This window comes from Chiloscyllium punctatum, chromosome 12 (assembly GCF_047496795.1).
Source record: "Chiloscyllium punctatum isolate Juve2018m chromosome 12, sChiPun1.3, whole genome shotgun sequence".
NCBI lineage: Eukaryota > Metazoa > Chordata > Chondrichthyes > Orectolobiformes > Hemiscylliidae > Chiloscyllium > Chiloscyllium punctatum.
Window position 1 is genome coordinate 21,927,283 of NC_092750.1, and position 25,123 is coordinate 21,952,405.

General features: G+C 39.8%; 1 protein-coding gene across 2 annotated transcripts in view; it reads left to right on the forward strand.

Moving 5' to 3' along the window:
- Window positions 1-990: 990 nt before the first annotated feature.
- LOC140483682 (inter-alpha-trypsin inhibitor heavy chain H3-like) overlaps window positions 991-25,123 on the forward strand; it is an 86,965-nt gene continuing 62,832 nt past the window's right edge. For both annotated transcript variants that reach the window (XM_072582053.1, XM_072582055.1), the window contains exons 1-9: window positions 991-1,126; window positions 1,215-1,271; window positions 8,215-8,244; window positions 8,554-8,720; window positions 14,009-14,113; window positions 16,126-16,288; window positions 16,385-16,495; window positions 16,576-16,704; window positions 16,783-16,899. In XM_072582053.1, coding sequence (XP_072438154.1) covers window positions 1,037-1,126; window positions 1,215-1,271; window positions 8,215-8,244; window positions 8,554-8,720; window positions 14,009-14,113; window positions 16,126-16,288; window positions 16,385-16,495; window positions 16,576-16,704; window positions 16,783-16,899 — 969 coding nt within the window. In that variant the 5' untranslated portion in view covers window positions 991-1,036. The remainder of the gene's footprint in view (window positions 1,127-1,214; window positions 1,272-8,214; window positions 8,245-8,553; window positions 8,721-14,008; window positions 14,114-16,125; window positions 16,289-16,384; window positions 16,496-16,575; window positions 16,705-16,782; window positions 16,900-25,123) is intronic.

Below are 25,123 nucleotides of genomic sequence, written 5' to 3' on the forward strand. Positions count from 1 at the left end.
TAAGCATCTCCAACAAGAGAAAAATCCAACTATTGTGTATTTACTTTCAGTAGTGTTACCAAATGGGAGTTAACATTGACCAGAAACAACTGGACCAGTCACCTAAAGACTGACCCTATAAAAGCAGATCAAAAGCATGGAATCCTGCAGCAAGCAATTTATCTCCTGGTTCCACAAAGCCTGTCTAACATCTACAAAGGCATAAGACAGCAGTTTAAAGGAGTATTCCTCATTTGCTGCTATGAATGCAACTCCCACAACATTCATGAAACTTGACACCACACACGATCTTCAACATTCACTCCCTGCATCATCAACAAACAATGGCAGTATGTACCAAGTACAAAATGCATTGCAACAACTCACCAAAATTCCTTAAACAACTCCTTCCAAACCCATAACCTCTGTCACCTAGAAGAGCAATGCCAGAAATATACAGTATCCTCAAATTCTACTCTTAGCCACAAACCATCCTGGCTTGGAACGTATTGTCACTCATTCACTGTTGCTCGGTCAAACTTTGCATCTCAATAGTTTATAAAGCCAACTCACCATGAGAGTGCAGCACTATGGGCTGGTAAGACTCTGGATTAGAGTGGTGCTGGAAAGCACAGCAGTTCAGGCAGCATCTGAGGAGCCGGAAAATCGACGTTTCGGGCAAAAGCCCTTCATCAGGAAAACTCTGGCAACTTGATGTTCTCTCAGGCAATAGGGCCTAACCAGTGATGCAGACATCTGTGAAATAATTTTAAATATGTTCTGTGAAATGATGTGCTGCTGCAACTAAAAAATTATTTTATATTTCAGTACTGACCCTTAAATATAGACTATTATTTGTCCCTGAACATGCATGTTTCATACTCAGTCTAAAAACTTCTCTGTTTGCTTTAATTACACAGTTTACATCATATTCTCCATTTGGTGAGTTTGTTTTTGGCAATAGTAGGAGTCAAGTCAATGCTGCTGTTGTTTATTAACAGAGTTCAGAATAAAACCTCATTTCTTCTACCCCGCTTGACACATAGCATTGACCAAAATGAAGGCAATGCTGTCCTTCGTTTTGCTAATTTCTATTCCAGCACTAATATCCTCTGATTTTATAATAACAGAATCAGAGCATCAGAAGGTAATGTACTATTTATACAATTAAATTTCTACAATAACTTGCTTAATTGGCTGACTGTTTAACTTGTTAATTTTTTTATTTTGAGCAGAATGAGTATGTGAACTCTTTATCAAATGTTCTGGAGCTGACTGGAAGAACCCTGAAGGTATTTTGCAGCTAAACTGTACATGTAAAACTCTGTGCCTTACTTAATCTCTGTGAAAATGTTATTGCAAGTAAAATATAAAATAATTAACTGTTGATTGCTTTCTTTAAGTCTGGGTTTTTCACACTACCAGTCATATCAAAGTTTGTTCTCACTGGCCATGATTTGCAAGCCTCAAACACATCAAACTATTTTCAAACTACCTATTTCTTGTGATAAAAGGATGCATGAAACAATCTATGTAACCTTTTCCAAATTATATCACTTGTGACAGTAAATTTATGAAAGCACATGAAAGATTCCATAATTATAAGCATAATGTAGCATTTAATTTGCTTTACTGGTGAACACTGCTTCATTTGACTGAGTCTTGTTTTACTTTTCTTAGTTGGCAATAGCTGTCAGTACAACTGCAAACTGAAACTGAAGGCGATGTTTAGCACTAAAGAATCTAGTATTACAATTTTTGTTTTTATTGTAGAGTTCGCCTGAGAAAATTTTATTATCAACTGCACAAAATAATACCACATATGAATTTGAATTCATATATCCTAGTTCTTTCATTTCATACCATAATTACAATGAATGCTTGAAATTTTTGAGAAGATTTGTAGCTCAGGTTGAGGTTTAGGTTGTACGTTTGCTCACCGTACTGGTAGGTTTGTTCTCAGATGTTTCGAAACCACGCTAGGTAACATCATCAGTGAGTCTCTGTTGAAACGCTGGTGTTCTGTCCTGCTCTCTATTTATGTGTGTTGGTCTGTTAAGGTGGGTGATATCATTTCCAGTTCTTTTTCTCAGAGGTTGGTAAATGGGGTCCAAATCAAATTGTTTATTGATGGAGTTCCGGTTTGAATGCCAGGCCTGTAGGAATTCCCATGTGTATCTTTGTTTAGCCTGTCCTAGGATGGATGCGTCGTCCGAGTCAAAGTGGTGCCCTTCTTTGTCTGTGTGTAAGGAAACTATTGACAATTGGTCATGTCTTTTGGCTAATTGGTACTCATGTATTCTGGTGGCAAGTTTCCTGCCCGTGTGTCGGATGTCGTGTTTGTTGCAGTCCTTGCAGGGCATTTTTATATGACATTGGTTTTGCTGGCTGTTGGTACAGGATCCTTTAGATTCATCAGTAACCGTTTCGCTGTGTTTGTAGGTTTATGAAGTACCACGATACCAAGAGGTCGGTGTGGTCTGGTCATCATCTCCGAGATGTCTTTGATGCATGGTAGTGTGGCTGGAGTCTCTGGGCATGTTGTGTCTTCTTGTTTGGGTTTGTTTAAGAATCAGCAGACTGTGCTTATTGGGTACACGTTATTCTTGAATACATTATATAGATATTTTACTTCTGCTGCTCATAGTTCCTCGGTGCGGCAGTGTGTTATGGCCCATTTAAATAATGTCCTGATGCAGCTCCATTTGTGGGTGTTGGGATGATTGTTCCTGTATTTGAGTATCTGGTTTGCGTGTGTTACTTTCCTGTAGACACTGGTCTGCAGTTCTCCATTGACGGTTCATTCCACTGTGCTGCCTAGGAAGGGGAGTTTGTTGTTGTATCTTCCTCTTTCATGAAATTTATGTCAGTAAGGATGTTGATAATGATATTGTAGTTACTACTAATTTGTTCCGTCTCATGACGACAAAGGTATCATCCACATCCACATAGAGGGCTGTTCATTCTAGTCTCTGCATAACTGCTTCTGCTTCTGCTAAGAATCCTAATATTGATGATCCCAGGGGTGTACTATTGATTTGTTTGTAGGTCTTGTCACTGAAGGTGAAGTGGGCAGTGAAGCACAAGTCTAAAAACTTGAGGATTCTGTCCTTGCCTAAGGAGTTGGTGCAGTCTGGTGTTTGTGTCCTTGATTCTACTAGTAGTGAGGTCAGTGTTTCTTTGGCCAGGCTGATGTTAACTGATGTGAATAGGGCCTTTACATCAAAGGAGACCATGACTTTGTTATCTTCTATGTTGGTGTTTTTGATGATGTTCAGGAATTCTTGGTTGGAGTGGCATGAGTCTTCTACGAGGCATTTAAGTTTACGGTGAGGCTCCTTTGCTAGTCTGTATGTCGGTGTGCTAGGAAGTGAGATTATGGGTCAGAAGAGGTTTGTGTATCTTAGATAATCCGTAAAAGCAGGGTGTGTTGGTCCATCAGGTTTCATTCTTTGGAGATCTGTCTTGTTAATTTTGCCTGTTTGTGGATTTTCTTCAGTGCTGTTATGATATGGTTTTTTAGCTGTGGAGTTGGGTCCATCGCCACCTGTTGGTAAGTGTCAGTATCTGTGAGTAGTGAGTTCGCCTTTTCAATGTTTTGTGTGCAGTTTAGGAAGATGGTCATGTGCCCTTTGTTTGCCAGTAGGATTACAATATTTCTGTTTTTTTTCTGTGTCCTTCAAGAGCTTTCCTTTCCTTGTTGAGGGTGTTCCTTCTTTCTTCCTGCTTAGTGTTGGTGCTACTGATGGCCTGCTGGGTTTCTTCTATAAATCCATTGTCTTTCAGGGTTGATTCTAGTACTGCTAGGAAATCCTTTTTGTCTGCGTCTCTGAAGTTGTAGTTCATCCCTCTTACGAGGACAGCTTTTTCCGTGTCTGTTAGTGGTTGGTCCAATAAGTTCTTTATGAATGGCCACAGAATGTTGCAAGAAATGATTAATGATGCCCACAATCAACTCCACAAACATGAACAGGAAAGTTTGCACCAAAAAACTTTGTACACCAACGTGACTGACTAGGAATGGGCAAGTACTTTAGAATGAACCTTCATTATCAAACAACAGCAAACCATGACAAAGAAAAAAACTAGTTCTACCAGAAAAACTGGACAAGCTCGCACAAAAGAACAACACAGAAGCTTAAGAAGATAAAGAACCTATTGGACTGACCACTAACAGACACAGAAAAAGCCATCCTAGTAAAAGGGATGAACTACAACTTCAGAGACGCGGACAAAAAGGATTTCCTAGCAAAACTTTAATTAACCCTGAAGGACAACGGACTTACAGAAGAAACCCAGCAGGTCATTAGACAGACAGTAGCACCAACACTAAGCAGGAAGAAAGAAAGAAGGGAACCCTCTCAACAAGAAAAGGAAAGCCCTTGAAGTACTCGGAAAAAAACAGAAATATTGTAATCCTACCGGCAGGCAAAGGGCACATGACCATCTTCCTAAACTGCACACAAAACATTGAAAAGTCGAACTCACTACTCACGGATACCGACACTTACCGATGGACCCAACTCCACAGCAAAGACAGCATCCTCAAGTTAATAGACCTGTGCCTCACTACCCACTTCATCTTCACAAGACCTACAAACAGATCAATAGTACACCCATGGGTTCACCAATATCAGGATTCTTAGCAGAAGCAGTTATGCAGAGACTAGAATGAGCTGCCCTCCCCACAATCCAACCTAAGCTTTGGGTCTGTTATGTGGATGACACTTTTGTCATCATGAAATGGAACAAATTAGAAGAAACCTACAATATCATTAGCAATATTCTTACTGGCATAAATTTCACCAAAGAGGAAAAGAACAACAACAGACTTCCCTTCCTAGATGTCACAGTGGAACGAACAGTCAATGGAGAACTGCAGACCAGTGTCTACAGGGAAGAAACACACACAGACCAGATACTCAAATTATAGGAGCAATCATCCCAACACCCACAAACTAAGCTGCATCAGGACATTATTTAAACAGGCCACAACACACTGCAGCACCTAGTAACTACGAGCAGAAAAAAAACATATACAATGTATTCAAAAATAATGTGTACCCAATAAGCACAGTCTGCCACTTCTTAACCAACAAACCCAAACAAGAAATCACAACACACCCAGAGACTTTAGCCATGCTACCATGCATCGAAGACATCTTGGAGATGATGACCAGACTACACCGACCCCTTGACATCAATGGTAGCCCACAAACCTACCAACACACTGAAACAACTACTGATGAACCTAAAGGACCCTGTTGCAGCAGCCAGCAAAACCAATGTCATATAAAAATACCCTGCAAGGATTGCAACAAACACTACATCCGACAGACAGGCAGGAAACTTGTCACCAGAATACATGAGCACCAACTAGCTGCCAAAAGACATGACCCTCTCTCACTAGTATCCTTACACACAGACGAAGAAGGACATCACTTTGACTGGGACGACACATCCATCCTCGGATAGGCTAAATAAGACACGCAGAGGAATTCCTACAGGCCTGGCATTCAAACTGGAACTCCATGAATAAACACATTGATTTGGAGCCCATTTACCAACCTCTGAGAAAAAGAGCCAGAAATGATATCATCTACCTTAACAGACTGACACACATAACTAGCAAGCGGGACAGAACACCAGCACTTTAACGGAGGCTCACTGATGAGGATAGTATGGTGACGATACATCTGAGAACAAACCTACCAGCTCAGTGAACAAACTTACAAAATACAATACACGTTTCAGTTTTTTGTGCTCAAATAGCAGATTATAGCCCAAGGCATTGGGAAGAATTTCATTTTTTTTTCATTTAACTTATTTTTCGAAGTGACCTATTCAACAGATGTTACTACATACCTTTGGAGCAGGTGTGACTTGAACCTTGACTTCTTGGTCCAGGGTAGGGTCACTACAACTGTGCCACAAGAAGGTCTCCTAAAGTGAGACTTCTCAGGGACTTTAATCTGGGACTTTCACATCCAAAGTGGGAATTATACCCCTAGCCTAATAAGCCACTTTGGGGCACCGTACTTATTACAAGGTGTAGTACATCATTCCAATTAATCAAACTTGAATATATTCTTACACTGCAGTGGAAAATCAGCCTCTAGTGAATTCATGAGACATATCTATTCATTCACCAACTTATGGCACTGAATGTAGAGTTGTGACTATTGATATTCATTAATTTTCACCAGTCAAGTTACTTTCTTAGAGTTAGGTTATAGAGTCATAGAGATGTACAGAATGGAAACAGACCCTTCGGTCCAACCCGTCCATGCCGACCAGATATTCCAACCCAATCTAGTCCCACCTGCCAGCACCCGGCCCATATCCCTCCAAACCCTTCCTATTCATATACCCATCCAGATGCCTCTTTTCAAAATATAAATACTGATCAGCTTTCAGTATTTGATTGTATCAAGACCTGCTGTACATTACATGGGACATAGGGCACAGAAAGAGGTGCATCTTGATGTGGAGATGCCGGTGTTTGACTGGGGTGGACAAAATCAGAAGTCAGGCTACACCAGGTTTAGTCCAACAGATTTATTTGAAATCACAAGATTTTGGAGCATTGCTCTCCATTACTTCACCTGAAGCAACACTCTAAAAGCTTGTGATTTCAAATAAACCTGTTGGACTATAACCTGTCGTCTGACTTCAGACCTTGTATACCTTGATGTTTACATTCCACTCAAGCCTTCTCTTGTTTTAAATTTTTAACTCTGTCTTACTTTCTCCTTCATATGTAGGGCTAATTTCCCTTGAAATTGATAATGTACACTTGAACCATTTCCTGCAGTACTGAGTTCCTCTCTGGAGGAATTCCTCTGAATTCCCAATTTGATTTCTTGATGACTATCTTGTGTGGATTGCCTCTAGATATGCCTTTCCTCTCTAGAAGAAACACTCTTTCTATACCCATTCAATCAAAATCACTCAATTTTAACAAGCCCTGTTCAGTCACACTTCATCTATTCACTCGGACAAAAGAAAGCCAGTCTATTAATCCTTTCCTGACATATAATCATGCATTTCTGGCATCATCCTTACAATCTCTGCACCCTCCCTTGTGACTCTCTATCTTTCTTGTAACCATAACTACATGCAGTACTCCAAATGTGCTCTAAGTAAAACTTAACACAGGTTTAGGGCTCAGTTGGCTGGACAGCTGGTTTAAATTGCAGATTAATGCCAACAGCATGGGTTCAATTCCTTTGCTGACTGTAGTTACTGTGAAGTCTCCCTTGATTTGAGGCATTGAGACGGTCAGGTTAAAACCTCCACAGTCATTTCTCAGAGACTAAATAGGTTGGGGTTGTTTTCCTTGGAGTGTTGGAGGCTGAGGGGTTATAGTGGTTCATAAAATCATGAAGGGCATGGCTAGGGTAAATCATGAAGGGCATGGAGTGGGGTAGTCCAGAACTAGAGGGCATATGTTTAGGGTGAGAAGGGAAAGATTTAAAAGGGACCTAAGGGGCAACATTTTCTCACAGAGGGTGGTGTGTATATGGCATGAGTTGACAGAGGAACTGGTGGATGCCAGTACAATTACAACATCTGAAAGGCATTTGGATGGGTATCTTAATAGGAAGGGTTTGGGGGGATATGAGCCAAGTGCTAGCAAATGGGACTAGATTATTTTGGGATATTGGTCGGCATGGACGAGTTTCTGTATTGTACATCTCTATCACTATGACTCTTGAATGAAAGAACAGCCCTATGGTCCAGTAGGTGACTTTAACTTTAACTTTAGCAATAAGCTTGTGCTTGTTTGTTTTGTGATGAACATGCTAACCTGTAATATAGTTTTTAGTTGACCACACCATCAACTTTTTGTTCTTTAACACCACCTAGATATGCACCTTCCAAGTAATCTGATCTGCCTGTCCTTCCACCCAAAACTTACTATTTCATATCTATGCTGAATTTCATTTGCCAATTATTTTCCATTCTGAAATTTATTACTGTCTTCAACTTTTTGCAATTCTCCTCGATAATGACTAATGCCACCATGCTCCTCCACCCCAAATGTCATGCCATCGATATTCTACTTTTGAAATGAGGAAATCTGTACAGTGCTCTTTTTTACTTTATGTTTATAAATATTGAACATATAATCTTTAGTTTAATTTAATTAATTTTGTAATTCCATTGGTTTGTACAATTTGTGTATATAACTGATGCATTTATAATATTGATGTGTTTATCCTTTGGCAACAGAAAAGAAGCATCGGTGAACATGGCAAAAAAGTAAGCTTGATTTCGCTGACTATTTATTTGAGCATCAATTTCCGTTTATTCTTACACGTGGCTTTTTTTTAATCAGCTACATTGGTTTCTCTGCTGTCTCTGCGCAATGGTTTAATTGACTCTGATGTATTGGAGCTGCAATTTTGTAAGATGTATTTGAAGATACCATTTGTACACTATGACCAATTAGAGGAAGAACAGTAGATGCTTTATTGTTCCACAACAATAACTGATTTAATATAAATTGGATGTTTCTAGTTCTTGCCTCAATCATTGCTCATTGAAGTAATACTCCTTAATCTCTTTTAGCCTGAGAGCGGCCTTGAAATTTACAGTATGAAGGTTGACTGCAAAGTTACATCTCGGTTTGCTCACAATATGGTAATCAACCGGGTAGTGAATCGAGCAAATGAATCAAAGGAAGCTTTCTTTGAAATAGAACTACCCAAAACAGCCTTCATTACCAACTTCAGCATGTGAGTATCAATTACCTTGTTCAGTCAAAGTAATTATTTAGCTAAAAATTTATACAAAGAGTGTGCAAGTTTGTTTGCATAGTGTTAAATTTTATATGTGTATTGTGTATAAAACTAAAGGTTAAAATAACTACATGATTCTACCTCAACAAACTAACTTTGTTTAGCTTAGGGAAGGGAAATGTCATCAAAATGAAAACACTTAATAAACAGAGGTATGAAATATAAAATCAAAGAAGTTATGATGAATCCTCTAAAACTCTGTAAACACTTGACAAGTCAGGCAACACATGTGGAAAGGTAAGTATGCTTAACAATTCAGAGGAGAAGTTGGACTAGCTGATTTGTTGTCATGGTGGGCTTGCATGAACATGAAGGGCCTAATGGCCTGCTCTGGGCTGGCCATTAGTTGATTTGGTGATCCTAAATTTTATTGTGTGAAGTAACTCCAGAGGCCAGTATCCTGTCACCAAGTCACCCTTTATTTAAATGTGGAGAGTCCTTGACACTGATCCAGCTTCCTCAGAGCCAGCTCTCAGAGTGAACATAACCTCTAACACTCCTGTTTATTTTTTTTTCCTTTTTTTCTTTTGGAGGTAGGCCCTGGCAGCAGCAGCAGAAGTAGGCCCAGGTACAGGTGGGGCCCAGGCAGCGACAGTGGAGAAGGGCCCCAGATGTAGGCAGGCCCAGGCAGCGGCAGCAGTGCTGGGGTGCAGGTGAGGTCCAGGCTCCAGTAGTAGAAACAGGCCCAAGCTTGTTGCAGCAGTAGCAGCAGTGATGATAATAGCTACCTGTGCAGCTGAGCACAGCTTCAAATAAGCAAAAAAAAAAGCCAGAGAACAACAGTCACAATAAAACAGAAGAAACAAAAACTTCAAAATAAACTCCTCCTCAATGGGAAGACACCAACAGAATCAGTCTCCTTTCCTCTTTCATACAGGAAAAACAGTCCTGTTCTTTTTTTTTCCCCAGCACCCATGATATGTGTGTGCAGGTGTGAGATACAGTGAAAGACAATAGGTGTGCAAATCTTTATTCAATTTCCACCACCAGGAAGAAAGGAAATGCCCAAGTGGTCAGTGACAAGCAGTGTCCTTTTTAGAAGCCAATGCTGCGTAATCAAACAGTGAAGGGGAGGGCTGGGATTAAATCAAAATAGAGTTGTATGGGGAAATAATACACTCCACTCCCCGCGGTACCCACCTCTCCCTGAATAGCTCAAGGGTGTTGCTGGACACCGCGTGCTCCTTCTTCAGAGACATCCGGGCCCTGAATACTCCTGTCAATCAGGGCTCTATGTTTGGATCAGAACAACAGCTCCAATCAGGGAGCTCATATTCTATGAGGCCCACTTGGCTGACCTTGTTACAATCAGTGTGTCCAGCGTTGGTCTTTGTGATTTTATTTCACCCTCCACCTCCGGACCAGGAAGATTAGATTTAACCTGGTACAGAGTCTTCTCCCCATTAGCCGCTCTGCTGGAGCTATCCCTGAGGGGTGGTCCTACAATAAAGTTGCAACCAGGACAGTTTGACATCCAGTGAAGCTGTATGCTGTTTCTTTAAACCTACCTTCAAAGTTTGGACAGCTCTTTCTGCCATACCATTGGATGACAGATGGTATTGAGCTGTCCTTACATAACCAATATGATTTAACTTTAGGAAATAATCAGATTCTCTTGTTAATAAACTATGGCCCGTTATCTGTGACCAACACTTCCACAATTCTTTGCATTGCAAAAGACACGCTCAGTTTTTCTATCATCATCTTCAGGGTTTATCCAGCCATTCCCACAAATGTAAGGGAGATGATGACAGTAAGTTTTGTCCTCGTTGCCACTCTGGGCACTGTCCCACAAATGCAGTTATCTCTGCATCCAATACTGGCTAGCAGACATAAGGTCTTGTCAACATCATCATTTTCAAAATCCCTGGATGACCCTGGTGGAGATCAGCTAGTATCTGGCAATGTCCTTTGCTCAGGACATTCACTCTTGCTCCCCATAAAGATATGCCTTTCTCTGGTCTCTCCAGATGTTAAATGGTTTCAATTCTGGTTGTGGTTGCCCTTTGCATTCCCCTATCACCACCAGCTATTTCAGGAGAATTAGATTAAAGTAGGTTAGATTAGATTACTTACAGTGTGGAAACAGGCCCTTTGGCCCAACAAGTCCACACCAACCCTCCGAAGAGCAACCCACCCAGACCCATTCCCCTAGATTTACCCCTTCACCTAACACTACGGGCAATTTAGCATGGCCAATTCACGTAACCTGCACATTTTTGGACTGTGGGAGCAAACCGGAGCACACCCACGCAGACACGGGGAGAATGTGCAAACTCCACACAGACAGTTGCTGGAGGCAGGAATTGAACCTGGGTCTCTGGTGCTATGGGGGCAGCAGTGCTAACCACTGTGCCACCGTGCTGCCCACTTGTTACTTGTTGCTTTTCCTCTGCCCCAATATCATTTGCCTGGAAACAGTAATGCATTCTTTCCATGCACTGGGCTCAATCTTCTATGGCAGGATTGAATGAGTAAAGCTTGCCAAATAATGACATAATGGCAAAAATGCTTACTGCAACTCAAAGACAACTGTTGTGAACAAATTTCTTCAGGAACATGCTTTTCTCTCATCACCACTGAAATAATACCACAGAGGCTGGTGTCCTGTAACCAAGTCACCCTTTAATTATACAAGGAGAGTTCTGGAAACTGATCCAGCTCCCTCAGAGCCAGCTGTCAGAATGAACATAACCTCTGATATTCCTGTTCATACCTGTCACCTAGGGCTCCCTGTATGGACAAGATTAACAGCCCAGTCTGGAAGCTGGGTCTTGTGCTGGAGATGTATCCAACTAAGTGATGCAGCATGAACTTCACCATAGATGAAGGTGTGAGGTCTAAAACAGGGCTGTTGGGGCTATTCATGCAGTCCCGTGCAAGGATGGCAGGACCATACTTGGTCAGGGCAGATTGTGGTGTTACCACAGAGGCAGCCTTACTGGCACCTCCATGGAACCCAGCCAACAGGGAAGCATCAATATTTACTAGCTTATTTCCCAATGCAGTAAAGGCCTCTTCTAACAATGATAACATGCCAGGAACACAAGTAAGAAGCACTCAGATTGTCTCTGTAAGGGAAGCTCTCCTTACAATTTCCCCATTTCCAGTATGATTTGATGACAGAAAATGACATTTTAGGTTAACTCTGCCTTCCAACCCATCTCCAAGAGATCCATAATGTTCTGTTCACCATTTAAGATTCAATAGCAGAACACCAATAAGTATTGGTAATATTGTTAATTCATCGGGAAGACATTACTTAATTCAGCAATCTTTCAATTTTGCATTTATTATTACAAAATCATTTGTATTTATTTGAGACATTATTGGCTAGTTTCCCCTTGTTTCCTTTTCAACTTATATCATTTGCAAAAAGGTTCAATGATGGAATGGCAAATATTGCTAAAACCAAGTCCAAAGGGGTGAATACAGTCTTCTCTTTTCACTCATGAAATTGGTATAACAAAATTTTGACCTTTTAAATAATTTATTTTTCCAAATTCAATATGCATTGAGATACATATTAAAGCCATGAAGAACACATCCTACAGATCTTGTTGATGTAAGTAAAATGTAGAAGTTAATTTATTAAGTTTCAGTTCATTGAAGGACAAAACCTTTTTTAAAAGAAAAAAAACCATCTCAATTTCCACACACACATACATTAGCATTCAAGCAAACAGTGCTTGATAGGGTCTGGATGGGTAGAATTGAAAAGCAGTCACAGTTTCAGAGACAGGTATGTAGAGCAGATTTCTGCATCTTAAAAGATCTTGGTTGGCAGGTGGTTTTCTCTCAGGGCTGATCACTTTTGCAGAACGAGGCACACCACTTTCAAAGATATAGAGTTCTTCTTCTCAATGTTACCAGACATTACTCAATGTTATTAGCTGTCTCTTTGTGATGTTATTGCTTTCTGCAGCAACAAACACAAGATTTCTCATGGGAGGTGGGTTTATATGTGTCAATCCTTGCTGTTGACCTACAATGGAGACAATTCATTTTTAAAACAGTTTTTTATGGTCCATTGTCAGTGTTCCTTGTCATCATTTGATAAAGCCAGAGGAAGGTGGAGGAAGGTATCAATCCATAACCATAGTTGACAATCCCCATCTCCGGAGACATTTGATGTTTCACTGGGAGCTGTACATTCCAGATGAATTTTAATATTCAGGTCACTATATCTTGTATGATCATTTCAAGCTATTTAATGTCCTATTTTTAAGCCTTGTCAATGAGATTTAAAAATTAATAGTTTGTATTTCATATCATAAAAAAGGTAAACTCATCATATCTACAGAGCACCACAATTCTGTGCTCTCCTGTTAGAGAGGGACAATGGTGGTAGCTTAATCTGAGAGTCACCCCACCTCATTGTGACAATACTATAAAGTCAGTACAATATCAAATTGAATTATTGAATTGTGCAAATCCATAGGAAATTTGGGACAAATTGGCAAAATATATAATTTTTCCTTACATTACACCCTCCCTGCTGAAATGCTACACAACTGTCAATTTAAGTCTTTCATAAGAATTGACACCTAATTGTAATTTGTTTGACTTTAAATATGAACTGCTAATTCTATCCAGTCCAGACTAGAATACTTCTCCACTCATTCTCTATTTGTTAGTTTTTTTAAAAAAGAGGTTTGCAACTGATGTTGGCTTCTCTGCTGTACATCCCATGCTCTTGAAATTGTCTCTTTCATAGTTTCTAGTTCTCCTTACTTTATGCCTCCCAAGTTTCATTTTAATCTTATCTCTGATTTTGCTGTGCCTTAAAATAATGTTTCCTCTTTCAATTTGTTACGTGACTCCAAGATATTTACACCGTCAATGCCTCTGGAATTTACCCCTCCCAGTTTTTTTGAAATCTTTCCTCTTTTCTCTCCATCTCCAAAATTCACTTGTCCAAGGCTCTTCATCTCTTTGTCTCAGAGATCTATGTGACTCTATGTTTAAGACAAACCTCTACTCTATTTTTTGCATCCACTGTACAGTGTTTACTCAGTTTTTTCAGGATGATCCTGCTGTGTGGACAAATATGTCTTAAGGTGTCATTTATTAATTTAAAAGCATAGCAAAGTATACATTCCTTCTTGAACAGAGTAAGTATTATTAAAATAGTAGATTAAAAGAAGAAACCAGTGGAGGATATATGAGATAAAATAATGAATTAAACCCCTGTTATACCATCCATGTGTTTTCTTTCCCTCTAGGACTCTAGATGGAGTGACATATGTGGGAGTTGTCAAAGAGAAAGAAGTTGCTCAGCAACAGTACCAAAAAGCAGTTTCAAGGGGACAGACTGCAGGACTTGTAAAGTAAGAACAATTTCCTAGCATTTAACTAATAACCCCCATTTTTCACTAGTTTATTCCCCACCCTATTTGCCAAATGAAATACCTTATGATAATGCCCATGTTAGTCTTAATTACAGAGATAAGAATAAATACATGAAATTCCAGTGAGCAGTGCCCACTCCCACTTCCAACATACAATCACTTGTCCATTATCGTCATCTCTTACCAAGGCAATTTTCAAAACACCTGGCTAACTCATTCTATGCACTCATATTTTTTCAAATTTCTCCAATACTATGGTGAACCAGCAGGAAATCCTCTGGGAATGAAATTTCAGAAGTTATAGGGTAACAATGCTATAAAATTCTTTCCCATTCTGGATGCCTGCACGTAGAGATTGGTTGCAATACTGAATGTTCATAGAAGCACTCCACCTATTTAATCAGTTTCTGACAAGTATATTATTAATGCTGGATAACACACTGTTACTGACTGGAACCAACCAATCTAAAGGGGCAGGTCAAGAAGATTTTATTGGAAAATTGGGCAGAGACCCATAATGTCAGAGCTCCACCCACTTTATGCATTATAACTATTTCTAGGCAAGGTGGAGGGACATGGTACAGTTTAGGAAACAGTACCCTCATTTGAGATTGATTCAAGGAAAGCACAATGTGCTCCCCATTTCTCAAAATACTGACATGTTGAATGCATAGGTTCTGTAGAAATACCTTACCTCTGGAAAAAATAACGTGTGTATTTTATTAACAGTACAAAGAATACCTGGATCAAGCAATTAATTCAGATTAAATCTTCTGCTTAGATATTTCCGTAAATATACTAGTGACGTTTGATGCAATTCTTACATTTAATTTAATTGATATTATTAAGCTCTGATAACAACAGAACAATAAATAGAGGGTATTAACTACACAGAATTGACCTACTTGAGTAATTCAGACACTACACTGGTACGGAATTATACCTTAACAATATTTCCTACGATCCAACTGAGTTCCTTCAATTAACGTTTCAAACAGATTATCCTTTCTTTGTTGGATCTTATAGAACATAGAACATTACAGCGCAGTACAGGCCCTTTAACCCTAGATGTTGCGCAGACCTGTGAAACCAACCTGAAGTCCATCTAACCTACACTATTTCATTTTCGCCCATGGGTCTATCCAATGACCATTTAAGTACCCTTAAAGTTGGTGAGTGTACTACTGTTGTAGGCAGTGTGTTCCACGCTCTCCCACTCAACCAAATTTATGGTAGGCAAATTGGTTGCTGTCTTCGCTCACAGCAGCGAACACAATTCAAAGGTAATTCAGAAGCTGAGGTTTAGGATGTCCTAAGTCATAGAGTCTTAGAACAGCATGGAAATAGACCCTTAAGTCCAAGTCATCCAATCTGACCAGATATCCTAAATTAAACCAGTCCCATTTGCCAGCATTTGACCTACATCTCTCTAAACCCGTCCTAATCGTATACCCAAACAGATGCCTGTCAAATGTTATAATTGTACCTGCCTCCATCATTTCCTCTGGCAGTTGATTCCATACACGCATAACCTTCTGCATGAAAACTTTGCCCTTGGGACCCTTTTAAATCTTTTTCCTCTCATCTTAAACTTATGCCCACTAGTTTTGGAGTTTCCTATCCTGGGGAAAGGACGTTGACTATTCACCCTATCCATGCTCCTCACGATTATATAAAGTTCTACAAGGTCATCCCTCAGCCTACAACACTCCACAGAAAATAGCCCCAGCCTATTCAGCCTCTCCCTATAGCTCAAACCTTCCAATCATGGCAACGTCCTCATACATCTTGCAAGTTTTTCTTATGCTCCACTCAAAACTGGATATTTTTAGCCCTCATCGTAATTATATAATTCTCACAAAACAACAGTAATATCATAAGAAGTTAAGGAATGGTTCTACCTCAATATATAACAGGTATAAAACTGATCCATTATCTTCCATGTACGTAACACCAATTTTTTAACTTGTTTTTTTTTCTAATTTCCAAAGAGCATCTGGAAGAAAAATGGAGAAGTTCAAAGTGTCAGTAAACATTGGACCAACAAAAAAGGTCACCTTTGAACTAACTTATGAAGAATTATTAAAACGTCATTTGGGGAAATATGAAATACAAATCAGAGTAAAACCTAAGCAGCTTGTCAAACATTTTCAGGTACATTTCTAACATTATTAATATATTTTAATTATGTCTCTTATTTCCTGTTTAAGGATGACTAAATTCTCTTACATTTTGAATCGCTGTTTCCAGATTGATGTACATATCTTTGAACCACAAGGCATTGCCTTTCTGGATTTTGATGCAAAATTCTTACCAAATAATCTGACTTCAATTGTGAAAAAGACACTGTCGGCAACAAGGGTAGGTACATACCATTACTTAAAAAAATATATTTAGCTAAATAGTTACTGCAAAAATTGATTGCATCACTGCTTCTTCAGGGCCATGTTTCCTTCAAACCAACTCTTGAGCAACAACGCAAATGTCCTGATTGTGATGAGACTGTTCTGGATGGAGACTTCATCATAAAGTATGATGTCAATAGAGATCTATCGGCTGGTACTGTTCAGGTAATTGAACATTATACTTAAAATGGACATCTCATAGGTCCTTTTACTCTGATTTATTAATGGTGCATTCTTTTTCAGATTGTAAATGGATATTTTGTCCACCATTTTGCTCCAGCAAATCTAACCAGAATCCCTAAAAATGTCATCTTTGTAATTGACCACAGTGGATCTATGTCTGGTACTAAAATGCGTCAGGTAAGAAAAGCTTTTAATATAGGCTGAAGGATAGACATCCCTGTTATTGCTAATCTCTTTTTTTCCCAAGTCTTACTCAAAATGCAGCCAGATGAAAGAATAATTTGATTCACACATTTACTGACATGAGAAAGAAGGAAAGGCTTGCAACTATAGATACTTCATAATTAACATCCAAATATGTTATTATACACCTCTATAGCAGGAGGAACTTGAACTCAGAGGTGGGGATACAACCACAGCACTGCAAGAGACAAAGCTTTCAATAACAAACCAGAGTTCACAGCCACAGTATGTGCCAAATGTCTTACAACCATCAGTGATGGTTGTAATATATGCAGATCTTTGTTCTATAACAATATTCTCAAATACGTAGGATCATATAGAGTGGACTATTCTGCAACCAAAGATGAAAAGTGCAGCGCTGGAAAAGCACAGGTCAGGCAGCATCTGACGAGCAGCAGAGTCGATGTTTCGGGCATAAGCCATTCATTCCTGATGAAGGGCTTAAGCCCGAAACATCAACTCTCAAGCTCCTCAGATGCTGCCTAACCTGTTGTGCTTTTCCAGCACCACACTTTTTAACTCAGAGCTCCAGCACCTGCAGTCCTCACTTTCTCCCATTCAACAAGGCCAATTATCTATTCTTAAATTTATATATCAAATATTAACAGAAGCATTTTAAAAATGGATAAATGTATCCTGTTTTTAATCCAGGAAGACATCTGCATTTATGTTTAGTTTGGTCATTGTTGGGTTAAAGTAGCTCTTTTTTTTAACTATTTATTCAAAATGCGGATGCATCAAAACTCTCTGTTTATCAGTGTGATTACAACTTAGTTAATAATTTTATAATGCCTCTGAAATAATGTCACATAGGCTGATAACCCATCACCAAGTCCTCTTTTATTTATATGGGGAGAGTCCTTGACACTGATTCAATTCCCTCAGAGGCAACTCTCAGAATGAACAGGATATGTGACACTTTTGTTCTTTTTTTTTCTTTATTTTGGTGTACCATCTCTTGTTTTTTTGTGGAGAGTCCATACACTGATCCGGCTCTCTCAGAGCCAGCTCTCAGAATGAACAGGATGCCTGACAATCGTGTTTATTTATTTTTTTACCCCCACACTACCACTTAATTGCGGTAGTGCTTAATTTCCTCCCCCCCCACCCCCACCCCCGCACCCATGTTGTGTGTGTGTGCAGGTGTGAGACACAGTGAAAGACAACAGGTATACCATCTCTTGTTTTTTTTATTATTACCCCCACACTACCGCCTAACTGTGGTAGTGCTTTTTATTTCCCCAGCACCGAAGTTGGATGTATGCAGGTCAGATTTCTATTTTTTTTCCTTTTTTTCTTTTTAAAAAATTTAACCCCCACACTACCGCCTAACTGCGGTAGTGCTTATTTTTCCCCTAGCACCCATGGTGTGTGTGTGTGTGCAGATGTGAGACACAGTGAGAGACACAAGGTGCATGAATCTTTATTCAATTTCCACCACCAGGAAGATATGAAAAACACCCGAGTGGCCAGTGACAAGCACTGCCCTTCACATCAAAGGGCAATGCTGTGTGATCAAACAGGGAAGGGGAGGGTAGGGACTAAATCAAAATAGAGTTGAAGGGGGAAATAATGCACTCCACTCCCTGAGGCACCCACCTCTCCCTGAACAACTCCAGGGTGTTGGTGGACACTGCACACTTCTGTTCTTTTCTTTAATTTTTTTTCTCTCAGCACCCATGGTGTGTGTGTGTGTGTGTGCAGGTGTGAGACACAGTAAAAGACACAAAGTGCACGAATCTTTATTCAATTGTCACCACCAGGAAGATATGAAAAACACCCGAGTGGCCAGTGACAAGCACTGCCCTTCACATCAAAGGGCAATGCTGTGTGATCAAAAAGGTGAAGGGGAGGATAGGGACTAAATCAAAATAGAGTTGGACGGGGAAATAATGCACTCCACTCCCTGTGGCACCCACCTCTCCCTGAACAACTCCAGGGTGTTGGTGGACACTGCATACTTCTGTTCTTTTTTTTCTTCTTTTAAATCTTTTTTTTTCTTTTACCCCCCACACTACCGCCTAACTGCGGTAGTGCTTATTTTTTCCCCAGCACCCATGGTGTGTGTGTGCAGGTGTGAGACACAGTGAAAGACACAAAGTGCACGAACCTTTATTCAATTTCCACCACCAGGAAGATATGAAAAATACTCGAGTGGCCAGTGATAAGCACTGCCCTTCACATCAAAGGGCAATGCTGCGTGATCAAAAAGGTGAAGGGGAGGATAGGGACTAAATCAAAATAGAGTTGAAGGGGGAAATAATGCACTCCACTCCCTGTGGCACCCACCTCTCCCTGAACAACTCCAGGGTGTTGGTGGACACTGCACACTTCTGTTCTTATCTGTCAGTCAGGGCTCCCTGATTGCACCAGATCAGCAGCCCTGATCAGGAAACTCATATTCTATGAGGTCCACCTGGCTGACCTCATTAGAATCACTACAGCCTCTAACAGTATTCAATTAACAGCTAACAATTGCAAAGTATGAGTGACAGAGAGCCAGAAGATAAGGTAATATTATTGTAGTTGGCCAAAAGCTTTGTCAGAAGTAGGTTTAAATAAAATCTAAACAAGAGACAAATTCTATCTAATAGGAGATAGTGAATCAAATCTTACTGTATGAAACTGTCAATGTTGCCATCATTACTTAACTGACACAGACAGCAACTTCTGGATATGCTCAGAACAACATGGAAATTCAGACATTGTTGTCAGTGAGTTTAACCTCCTCCACAGGATGCACTCTGGAGTTTCCCAAAGACTGCAACTTCCATATCATTCATTCATGAGTCACAACTCCATTTTTAACAGTGTGCTAAAATCATAACTGATGCTAAACAGCCAATTGCTTTTGTCTTTGTAGAATGTCAAATTTCTCCAAAGTAGTTAAAACATTCCATATATTCTCAAAGACAAATTCTTTTAAAAGCCTGTCTATCATATTTTAGCTTCTATTTTAATTCAGGCATTCAGTTTAATATTTGAATATTTAAATTAAAAGTGAAGGATTTTAAGTGCCTTTGAAATCCAATGTCTGGTTTGCATTGCATAAATAAAACAAAATTGTAATTATCGTACTGCTTACTGACATTGCTGTCCCAGCACTTTGAAACATAATACTGACATATGAATAGAGAATGAGAATAGACCACTTGACCCCTCGAGCCTGCACTGCCATTCAATAATGTAGCATGAGATTTGAACACAGGGATGGCTAAAGATCATGAAGCAAAGATTCTTTATTTCAGTTATTCCAATGCCAGGTTGTTATAAACATGAACGGAAGTCAAAGATAATAAAAGACACAGCGCTTACAAGGAATTAGGCCCATAGTTTACATCTGGTTGACAAAATCCCTTGTCTATCTGATCCTTCACCCCATGAGGCTTATGTACTCAAAAGACATTCTTTTTCTCTAGAGAGGGTCTGTCTGACTGCTCCAGCTTCCCTATTCAGCACCCTCCTGCATTGTCACACCTGTTGCTGGAATTTTCATTTAAAACTTTCTTGCTTGAGACTTAACAACCCAGTAACCACACAGAGTGCACAATGACTTATTGCTAAGTAGTTGTGTGATTAGCAGGTTCAATTGCTTCCTGATGACAGGAATGCTTGGGTCCACATTAGTGGCAGTGCTCTTTTTATGTATCACAGCTGGGAATCGATAAATGTTGTGGTGATATCCACTATTTGCTCAAGATCTTCTCAGCTTCTTATCTGTACTGGTACTTTCCAAGGGATCCAGGCTCTGTGGCAAGTCACCCATGCGGGGGTCTGAGATGGTCAGGTCTTTAGGAGTTACATGATCAAAATCCTGGTGCTTCAGACTTATTCTCCACTTCAGTTATTCCAATGCCATTTTCCAGGGTCGCACTGGGCTTCCCTACTGTGGATGTATACCTCAACTCACTCCAGGAGTCCTTATCATTAACCACTTCATTTGAGCCAAGATGCACTGCCACTTCAGGTTCTGTAATACTAAGCTACTTGCATAACACCCACAGACAACTGGTCTCAACAATCTCCTAATCGTAAACTATTTTCTGAGTCTGTACTCCAGATCATCAACGTAAGTGTGACATTGTGTCCAATTGTTCAATAACTCTGTGGGGTTGAAGATTCCAGACATCCTGCATCTTATTGTGTCCGCTCACATTCAAAATTTGGAGGAATACTCTTGTACTGATTGAAAGGCCTTTGTCACTAGCTTTGCAATTGTTCAATGTTTTCCATCTCGGCACTTCTCTCTCAGTCCTCCTGGTTTCCATCTTGAATACCTGACCTAGCCCAGTATGATGCTCAGCTATCAACACGTTGGGCTGTCCATCTCCATCTGAAGTGCTATTAAGACCAAGAGATGGTCCACAGGAAAGACTGGGTCTTGACTAAAGAACAGATAATGCAGACAACAGCCGACAGATGAATGTGGGGCACTATTATAAGCATAAACCAACTCCTTCACCTTACCCTCAAGAGGCAAGGTATGCATATGGACAGAGTATAACTGAATGATTTGCTCTGTCCATTACCCTCTGGAATTTAGAGGGTGGTGGGTGACTCTTGATAATGTGATAGACCTAGCAAAGCTCGTGTGGGTATTGCTTTTGAAGATATGCCCCGATCACCGTGAATCTGACTGGGAAGACAAAAACAGTCAACCCAATTACACACTAAGATTCTGACTATAATTGAGGCCTTTTGGACAAGAATAGAAAAGACCTGTGTGAACTTGATGAAGACACCCATGAGTACAAGAATGTGTTGAGAACCATTACTACTGGGATCAAAGACAGTAAAATCCATTGTAAAGATCTCTAGTGGTTTCTTCTCAAACAGATATCTCATGCCAGAGTGAAGTTATCTCTGTGCTATGCTCAATTATGACAAATGTCATCAACATCAGCAATCACTCCAGTCAATAACACAGCTCTCCAGTTGGGGCAATCACCTTTTCCATTGCTTGGTGTCTAGCTTGACCATGAACTGCTATCAACAGTTGACGCTTGAGGCTATCAAGAATGATGAGTTGCTTCCCCTCTTTCTCCTTGATATGGACCTGCTAATAGAAGATGTCATCTTTCTCCTTGATTCTTTTCCAGCAGTTGACAATGACCCGGCATGTTTCCAAGTCAGGATGGCGAGTGGTTTGGAGGAAAACCTGCAGGTGGTGGTGTTTCTGGTGTCCTTCTTGATGGAAATGGTCAGGATTGGGAAGGTGTTGTCTAAGGATGTATGGTGAATTTCTGCAGTGCATCTTGTAGATAGTACACAAGCATCAGTATTGGAGGGAACGGATGTTTGTGGATATGGTGCCAGTGAGGTGGGCTACTTTATCCTGGATGGTGTCAATCTGCTTGAATGTTATTGGAGTTCCAGGCAACCTTCCAAGTAAGTGGGGAGTATCCAAGCATGCTCCTGGCTTGTGCTGATAGTGTGGGACTCTACTGTTCACAGGCCTCCAGTCTGAAAAACAACCCTCCATCACCACCCTCTGTCTTCTACCTTTGAGCCAGTTCTGTATCCAAATGGCTCCCATGTAGAATGATATGGAAATACTCTCTTTTGTCCAACCCATCCACACTGACCAGATATCCTAAACTGATCTAGTCCCATTTGTCTACTCACTTCCAAAATTTGTTTGTCTACATTTATCCCAAATGTCTTTCAACCCTTCCTATTCATATACTGATCCTTTTAAATCTTGCAACTGTTCCCATTTTCACAACATCTTCTCCAGCTCGTTCCATACACACACTACATTCTGTATGGAAAAGTTGGCCTTCACTTTACTTTTAGATCATTCCCCTCTCATCTTAAACTATGCGGTCCAGTTTTGGACTCCCCTACCCTAGGAAAAAGACCTTGGCTATTCAACTTATCCATGCCGCTCATGATTGTATAAACCTCAATAAAGTCACCCCTCAGCTTCCAAAGCTCCAAAGAAAAAAGTCCCCGTCTATTAATCCTCTATCAATAGATGAAACACTCCAATCCCAGCAACATCCTTGTAAATCTTTTCTGAATCCTTTCAAGTTTAACAACATCTTCCCTTTAGCAGGGAGACCAGAATTGAATGCAGTATTTTAAAAGTGGCCTCAGCAATGTCTCACACATCCTTACTAGAGGAAGATAATAGCCTAGTCGTATTATCACTGGGCTGTTAATCCAGAGACCCAGGTATTGTTTTGAAGTCCCAGGTTCAAATCCCACCATGGCAGATGGTGGAATCTAGCTTCAAAACAGCATACTGTTTGCTGGCTCACTGTTGTTTAATCAATGGCTGCTTATGATTAGTTTGTACAGAAGCTATTTTGTTGGTTATAAAAGTTAATGGTGGGAGCACTTCTGTCATCACACTTATTCATGAGTAACTCAAGTCCTCGAAATTCATCAACCCAAGTCATAGAAAACAATTTGATAACAAAGCAATGAGGACTCATTTTGGCCCGAACTTACTCTGATGCTCTTTCATCATCTTTTTAAAATGTGTTTGCATTTTGTATCCACCTCCAAAATACAACCATTATCCACATGGCTCATACCTTCTATTTTTCCTCTCATATCTCTTCCCATTCTTTTCAAAATTCTTCTCTCCATACGTTTTTTTATTTTTGGTGCTCATGTCCCAAAGCCAGTATCAGGAGTCTGATTGCTGCAGGGAAGTGGAGAAATTAAAATGAAATTCAAGGAAAGCAAGTGTGGTACACGTTGCTTAGTTTAGGGTATGCAAAGTTTGATTTATAGGTATGTAAAGGAACGGTGCTAGGCTAATTAGTATAGAAGAATTCAGAGGTGAGAGTCAAAATTCCCTGGAGAAACATAAATGAGCTAGTTATGGGCTGATGATTGTAATTAGTTTTAAAGTTTCAATCTGAAAAAGCTTCTATTTTATGCATCATTACTCGTGATATATAATTTCTTGTGAAATAAATATAATGAAATATAATTTCCACCACAGAGACACTGCAAAAATAACATTATCAAATGTAATTACAAAAAGATTTCATGTTATACCTCATCATTTGGCCAGAAAATTAGCATCTCATCAGTTTGTTGTTTCTCGTTGTTATACCAGACAAATGACATTTTCTTATTTTCTATACTTAATTGCCTCTCTTGTTTTTGATGTTTTAATCATATGGACTTTTCAATTTATATCTGTGACCATTCTGTTATCAACAAAAAAGCATTGTCTCACTAGCTGTTGACAACTTACACTTTCCTGATTATAAGGCTAAAATTGGAACCAGTACCATTTGCTACTTTCTTGATTTGGAATAAGATAAATTATTGCTTCACCTTGCCACTGATTTCAATGTTGGTCCACTGAAACTGCAACTTTTTGCTCATGATACTGGTGTCTTAAAGGAGATGCTAATGCCTTTGCCTCCTTTTACCAAAATGCAATCTTATAACAGCCATATTTCCCTTCTCCTCCAGCTAATTCCTGAACACAATGTCAGTACAATTGAGTATTCTAACTAGTGAAGGACATTTGATGTATGGGATCCACTGTCCTTGCTATGTGCCACAACTGACAGATGTCAAAAACAAAAAAATTCATCTTTTTCACATATTTCATCATTCTCATTGAATCAAACAGTACAGAAGAGGCCCTTTGACCCATTGAGTCTGCTTTTTGTTGAGTCACTTGGTACTGTGCCCATTTAGAAGAGCGTTACATTTGGGGATCAAAGGGTTAAGAAGGATTGGGATCTTGAAAACGTTGAGTTGATAGTTTTCATCCACAAACAGTCTCTTATGACCAGCATCACATATTTAGAACTGTGAGCAAAGGTGTGAAGGTGAATGTCTGGTGCCTCAAAACCAAATAGATATGAGCATGTGCGACTCATCAACCTTGCTTGTCAACTTGCCTTAGAGAAGGAAAACTCTAAATTTAATTTCCCAGCTATGGGCCATGTTGTTATATCTTTTTCAGTTGATAATCTAGAATATAAACAATGCCATTGAACTGGATGACGATATAGAAAGACTGGATGGGGCTTTTCAGAGTTTTTTTTAGCAGCTCATTGTCATCATCATCCCTCAAAATTGTGCCATCTTCCAGGCTTCATGACTTATATGCCCTCAAGTGACTCAGTAGAACAATCTTGGAGCCATAGGCCTTTTGACTAAAAGGACAAGAACTGAGAAG